At 31.7% G+C, this 8063-nt stretch overlaps 1 protein-coding gene across 1 annotated transcript; it reads left to right on the top strand.

Annotated features, from left to right (window-relative positions):
- Window positions 1–5496: 5496 nt before the first annotated feature.
- On the top strand, window positions 5497–5754 carry Smp_191210 (hypothetical protein; the record flags this gene model as incomplete). The annotated part of the gene is made up of 1 exon (XM_018793793.1): window positions 5497–5754. The coding sequence occupies one exon, from the start codon at window positions 5497–5499 to the stop codon at window positions 5752–5754; it is 258 nt and encodes an 85-aa protein (XP_018648270.1).
- Between the last annotated feature and the right edge of the window lie 2309 nt (window positions 5755–8063).

The raw sequence follows: 8063 nt of genomic DNA, 5'->3' as shown, positions 1-8063 counted from the left end.
GATATACTCAGGAAGATAGATATTGTAAATTATTATTTAATTCCATTATCACGTCTTCAGTTTGTTATGTGCATAATAATAAAAAGCTGCCACTTTATTACAGAGGACACAGCTGCTTGATAAACACAGTAACATAAGTAATAGATCCTGAATCACTAATTATTCAATTATCACAGTGCATGAAAGCATAGATGGTTTATTAGTAAAACCAAAAATTCATAGTATTTTCTATTGAACGGTTATATTAGAGGAAAGGGTTTTCAAGCTGCGTAATAATGCAATATTGAAATGTAATTACGTAGAGTGTTCTCAGTTTTCCAGTCCAACTCATCCAAAGGTTTAACGTCTTTCTTAGAGAAAGTGAAGACTGAATGATGAAGAATGTGCGATTTCTTATGCCTACCTAAATCATTTACATCATTGGTAGGTAATTTAGTTGTTCCTTAGGGCATATTTCAAGCAAATATGCATTTGACAGAAACTATTAAATTTGAAAGGTTTTCAGGTAATAGTCTTCTAATATGGACAGTCGCTATTAATAGGATCCAGGATACGTGTTTCGTCTTATTTATGGTTTGTCAACTGGATGTACTTGCATTCCTGAGCTGATGTCCATTCCAAGATTCAAACAGGAATCGGACGAAACGCACGTCCTGGACTCCACTGCTAGCCACCATTATCTCTGCTCATAATGCTCGTGACTTAAGGCAACATTGAGACAATCCACTCAGGATGCACGTATACCAATAAGAGACTGATCAATTATAGTCCTAAACATCAATGGGGAGATTCAAAAAACCAAAATAAAAATGAATTGATAGTCTTCTGGTCTCAAAGGTGCTACAATGCATCTGGATGCACTGGATCACATATTCAAGCTACCTACCTTCTGATTTGGTTTATGTATTCGAATAATATCACTACACTTTACGTTATAAATATCATCCAGTACATAAACTTGTATTTGCTAGATGAGTATACTTCAATGATTTAGTAAATTCATTCAATTCATTGTAAACGGTATAGTTAAAACTATACATCAACCAACGATGATAATAATCATCCCTGGTCAGCTAGCATGGAATTATTTCAAGAATAACGAATTAAAGCCGAATTAAATTCTGTAAAAATATTATAAATTACTGTTTTTAATTCTTGTCTATTTTCATACTATAAGATCTTAAATACAGTCTGTTGAATTTAATTCTCCAGTTTTTCAATACACTCACTTTTGTTTGTTTGTTTTGCATTGTCCAGAAAACATTTTTTCGAGAACTAGATTTAGAACTAATACTGATTGTGAAGCCAACCGGTAAGTAACTAATTATTACTTAACAGCTTTGGCTGATCATTAATAGGTGTTTCCTTTTATAACATGTTAACTTGAGCTCATTTTAGGGTTGGTGATGAATTATTATTGATCATCTGTATCAAAACAGTTAACATTTGTACTCTGCTAAAGCTTCACTATATAAGGACAGTAGCGAAACTAATTAAAACTTATTAGTAAATCAACATTTAGAAATGAAACGTAATGGTACCTGACCGGCGTAAGGTAAGTGGTGTTGTTTCTACATAACATGGGAGTAGTATATAATGCCGGTAAATAGTTTAGTGTATGAAAACTTGGAAGTTGTCGATAATCATGATTAAAATTTACCTGAAGAACTATTAAAAATCAGGAAACAGTGGTCGAATATTTCGCCCTAGCTTTACTCTTCTCGCTGCTGCGTGTCTTGTCAGACAATAAAGTTATAACATGCAAGTCGTTTGCAGAATACAATGAATTTATGCGACAGGCCTGACATCTAACAGTTCCCATCACTGTTATGAACTTTCTTCTTACCCCCTAAAGGCGAGACTATAATGTACAGACGAACCAATAAAACTTAAGGCGGCGAGTCTTAAATGTTAGCGCGAAATTCATTCATCCATATGGCTGAATACCATTTTGGCGAGGTGGCTGATGTCAGTTTATGATTAAAATTCTGACTTTTAACTCTAAATCCCGATTCTGATTTCTCACACTAATTTATAATCTTCTTTAGACTCTAGTAGATCAGTGAACTTTCTCAAGGTCATTTTGGCGTCGCTCAAAGATCGTCCATTTATTATGGTCTCAACCCTTTCAATAACAGTGACATCTGCAACCGAACTAACAGTATAATCTAGACGATCGGCTGCCTATCTTTGAAGGCAGTCTCCTGTGTAGACTAAAATTCCTATCCTAGATACAAATAATGTGAATAAATAATGTGACACGATCACCATGTAACATTTTGTTAAATTCTTGGCTGCGAAATCAGAGTAATTCCTTATATCTCCATTTGACTGTAGTTGCACGCTGCACATGTTCGCAGTACAAGACACATGGCAAACGATTTTAATTCATTTGAACATCTTCATTTTGTACGATTGAATACTAGTTGACTCAACGTCTGTCTCAATTGATGTATAGATGAAACAAAGGTACAGTAAAAACTGATGGTACCAAGGAGTGATTGTAGTTCGTCAACATTCTGAGGGAGAGATAATTGTTTAATTACACTGATATTATCCAGATCGGCTTTGCTACAATCTTTTTACTTATTCTTCTAGTCTTTTCTGCTTCACACTTTAACACATTACCTACTGAACTACTGAGTTAAGTTAACTGTTGACATGTTTAATGAGTATGAGTTTCATTCCTAAAGGTTTTGAATATCAAGACAAAGCACCCCGGATGGAGCATATAGAAGTAGAGATTAATCGTTTACAAGCCTAAATGCAGCAACGGAAACTTAAAAACCCACAAAGAATAAAATCATACCCGTTACACAAGCTACCTAGAATTAGCAGTTCAGTGGTAATGTGTTGGCGTTTGAAGGTGAAAGCACTATAGTCAAATTTCAGTAGGAATATCAACAATGAGATGCAGATATGTCAATTTAACAATTTCTGAATGGAATAAAACACACCTCTTGGATCCCACTGTTAATCACTTTCCAACTTTCTTAATATCACTGATCGATTTCTATATCTCGCGTCTGTGTACGTATTCAATAAATAGGATGTAACCGTTATCCATTTCGGCTTCATTTTCAATCATTTTTCATCTAACGTTGGTTGTGGATGAAAACTTACTTTAAATGGAACAACATCCATCAAACATCAAACTCAATTATATTTGACATTTTTGTTCTGCATAAGCTGTTTCATTGCCAAGGAAAACTAATTTCTGTTGAGTTTTGTTTTTTCTGAACTCACTACAGTTAGTTTATATTGAACACATAACTTTCATATCAAAAAAGTGGGTAATAACTACTATTATTATAATTAATGGATTTTCTATGGTGAAAATAATAAAACCAGATTACTGCATTGAAAAATAATCTCATAGTTGTATCCACTTTTACAAATCAGTAGACCACATCATTATAAATGAATTTAATTCTGATAGACAGGAAATGAGTGATATATTATTTGCCATCTTATTCACATATTTTTCCATAATAAATCAATCGGCATTGTACTGTACTCATTGTAGGTAAAAGTATTGCATTACGTAATCATTTTAGTACGTTAAAAATACGTCCTATAGCAGTTTACCGATATACGTCTCTCCTCATATAAAATAATATGAAAGAATTCTTTACTTACGTATTTATATGTTGAGAGCGATCTTTATGACAGGACCGTGGCAAATTATTTTTATCTAGAAAATAGTTTATAATGTATGGTTTAGCCTAATGACCTCTCAGTGCAAGATAACGATGGTTTCCTAGGAAATCTTGATTTCACTTCAGTCCCTGAACATCCTTATACTCAAATATTATGTAAATATATCAATGCACACATACATACATATTTTTTTCTGGTTAAGGGGATATTTTTGAGCTTGTTAAAAATAATTTAACGTTTTATCACCCAACTTTAGCCATTAATTCAGCAAAAAGTAAAAACACATTTTTCATTCAATAAAAATTCAAAACGTCTAGTCATACACAAATTAACTAATCTTATTAGACATTGTTTGATGATGGGTGATGTAAAAACAAAATTTCAGAAAAATGTTGATTGAATAAGTGAGACTGACATTTTCAATTTCAACTATATATCTGGGAATATCATTCGGTGTTCACTGTAACAATGGAATATAAACCATAGTCTGATTCTGTATCTTGATTAATAAACTATTTTACCGTTAACCTAGAATTCATTAAATAGTATCTATTAACATCATATTTTTCCTGAAATTATATACGCAATTTAGTTCACACCATCAGCCATTTTCTAACTAAATATTTGGTTGATAAAGTACACTCCTATAATACTAAGAGTTTGGTAAAATAAGTCTATCATTCTTTGTAACTTAAAAATTATGAGTAGAAAAGTAATTGCTTCAGCAAATACCAGAACCAGTTTGATTTTCAATCAAAAGGTGATTGTGGAAAAGATTTGTAGCTCAGGTGGATGATTTTGATGGAGTTTCGTTTTCTGAGCTCAATGGTTTGGTCGTGGAGCTTTCATCGTTCTTCTGAACGACATCATCAGCACAAACGTCGGGTAGAAGTGAAGTGTTTGAATTACTCCACATGTGGTTCACAGCTTGTCCTGTACACCTCAATGTTGATTGGTTCTTGTTGATCTTAAATCTGTCATTGTTTATTTCTTTGTTTTGGTTGTATCTCCCAATGGGCGATGTAGGCACAACATCTCTGACTGTTCAGATAATGCAAATTAATGATGAAAACAAGTAAAATTACATAATAATCTATTGATTGCTAAATCTCTATTCTATGAATTCAATTTTTGACGTTTGAAACTAAATTCAGTTTATAAATAAATAATATATTTGTAATATCCCAATGAGTAGAAAAATTAGATTTTCTGACGTTTCGTGACTCAGTGTAAGCCATTTCTTCAGAGAATAAATTCTTTGGGATATTACAAATATATTATTTATTTATAACAATCTACCCAATGCTCAATTTATTCAAAATAAATTCAGTTTAGTGAAAATCCGGATTCAGAAATTTAAGAAAAGAAATTATCTAAACGACTAATATATTTCTCTAAACTGTAAACATTCTAATTTGTACATAAGTTGAACTCTCAAAATCATTGTCATAAGTTCAATGAATTGTCATGGTATTTAGATTTTGATGAACTTGAAATAATAACACAATAAACTCTATTGTAGAGTGAAGAATAAGTATTTGTATATAAATATTTTAACTACATAAATGTGACAGCATGTTTGTTATATCCAAATTAATTATCCAAATCTTGTCTTGTATACTAAAGCATTTGTCTTGTGATTGATATCAGAACCAGTTATGTTTAGGATTGAACCGTATCTCACTTCTTTAATTTATAGTTAAACTAAGTTTCACTTCGATTTCAATCAGTTTCTGTTTATTTGGAAGCCAACAGTTAAAAATATTTATCAGTAAATGACTCTCATGATATTTATTCCACAATATTATTTCTCGTAATCTACTTTTCCCGATTTCAATGAAAGGAAGTTCAAGTTTCATATCTCTGACAAACGAGCATCATCTAATTCCTTCTGCAATCAATTTGACAGATACGACCGTAAACGTCATTCTTTTAGACTTCCTAAAACAACAACAGATAATGCATACTTACAAGAAAGTGGAAAACTTCAAAGATCCTGGTCTGAAAGAAGTAGATCTACTGGAAAACTATGGAAAGATTCAGAGCTTAATACCTACAATCGAATTGTTGAACCCTATGATGTACCAAAGGTAAATGTAATGACGTTTGCATATAAATTTCTTCAGTTTTTTTCATCCTAATCAATCAAATTGATAATCTTCGATCTAAGCAAAAAGTGTATAAAAATTTTCACACACTGTCCAGTTATGTGAAATTGAATAGTCTTTACCTGAATGAAGTAATTAGTCTCTTAATTAATGCTCTGGTACATAGTCTCGGTTGTGATTCGCTCTAACTATTGAAGTCATAACCTAGTCTAATTGGTTGGTGGTTATTTAGATGAATTTAATTTAGAAAACACTTTTGAAAAATTTCATTCTGCTTAGAAGAAAATGTGTCAATAACTGGGCTTACATTTCCACATTACCCTTATATATATGTTCGACAGTGCGACTTGATCCATTATATTAACGTATCATTTTGTATGAAAGTGAGTAGTAAAATCACAGAAGTTTTGACATATGAATTTTTGAAAAAGTATCTGTGCCAAAAGAAAATTTATCTTAACACATTTTAATTCGTCAGTCAAATAACCTTTTAGACAGTGTAGTGAAAGAACACTCAAGTGGGGACAACCAATCCATTACTTTATACAAATCACAGAATGCCTTTGTGAAATAAGAGAACCATACATTAAGTGATTCATTTGCAAATCTTCAAGTAATTGTCCTTTACATTTCGTATGATTCTTCCAATTCACAATTGCTTTCTATTTTCTTGAATTAGATCTTCTTAGTCTTCTGCTGCCAACTATTAAACTTTTCATTAGTGTTACATACTACTTATGTCGACAGACATAAGTAGCATACGCCACTGTAGTGCAGTCATATTTTCTTGTTGTTTAGTAGCAATTTTGGCACGTGTGATAATTTTGTCATTATGTATCATTATTTTTTCAATTTCTCATTCTTCTATGGTGTACATCATGATTAGTATGAATTTTTAAGTAATCTATTCGAGACTGTACTTAAACGAAGACGTATATATATATATATATATATATATATATATATAAGTCACTTGAAAATAGATCTATAGACTAACTTATCATAAGAGGTCGCCAAGTGTATCCGTATGTGACAACAACATAGAGATTGTGATGAAAAAAAGGACTAACAATGAAATGAAAAATCTGTCTCTGAATTTCCGTGTTAGCTATATTTTTTTACAAAATGAAACATTTTGATCTCTTTTAATCTGATCAACTTGTATCCATTTTCTTCATCTAGATACAATTCCATCGATGAAGTTTAGATTCCATTCGAAAAAAACAAATTTTCTTCTTAATCGAAGCATTACTAAGATGTAAAAGTCTTCCATTTTGAATGTTCAATTACTTTCAATTAGGAAGTGTCGTTTAAAGTTATGAGTTTCAATTTCTGTACACATTGGCTTTCTTGAATTATTTCATTTGAATAACTTCGTTCTAAACTGTATATGCATTATCATAATTGAATAACTGTAAAACTTAAAAGAGATGTAGTTTTATAAAATCATTATTATTGCTTAATATTGATAGAATTGTAATGAACGAGAACTCATGTGGGTACAACGAAATTATTTGTTAATACAAAATTACAGAATTTCTTATTTGAATATGAAAACCATACAATAAATATTTCATTTGTAAATCTGTCATCAATCGTCCTTTACATTCTGTATGATTCTTCCAACTTTAAACTTGGTGAATTTGCAATGCAAATAACTGGACGTATAATTACGGAAGGATTTTGTCGTCCAGCCAACTTGGCTAGAGATAATCAATTAACAGGTGATGAAAATAGTAGCTCATCAAGTTCCTCGAAAGCAGACAATGAACAATCGGTAGATAGAGGTGGTGAATCAGGCGGTACAAGTTTAACATCGAATACAAATGATGCGGTAAATGCTAAAGATATTACTAATGAATTGGAATGTCAAGAACAAATCGAAGGTTTGTTGAATGATCGTAAACAACAAAGAGACGATAACGATTTGAATAAAAATAGAAATGAAGAAGATAACAATACAAATGGTATTGAAATGCCAGATGATGATTTTGATGGACAATATGATGATCCAGATTTGGAAAATTGTGATCTTGACAATGATGATTCAGAACAATTGGAACAAGAGAATTTTGATGATAAAATGGATGAAACAGATGGGCATAATAATGACGATTTAGCTAAAGAAATGTGGGCGTCGGATGATGAGGAAACTGATAAGGATGATAATAATAAACCGAAACGTGATTCTGATGGGAATAAAGAAAATGATAAAACCGGAGGTGTTGAAGATGATAAACCACGTAATAACAGAAATAAGAAAGCCGACCACGATTCTGGTAATATTCAAGAGCA

This window comes from Schistosoma mansoni, chromosome 1 (assembly GCF_000237925.1).
Source record: "Schistosoma mansoni strain Puerto Rico chromosome 1, complete genome".
NCBI classification, from domain to species: Eukaryota; Metazoa; Platyhelminthes; class Trematoda; order Strigeidida; family Schistosomatidae; genus Schistosoma; species Schistosoma mansoni.
This window is presented reverse-complemented; position numbering and strand designations above follow the sequence as displayed.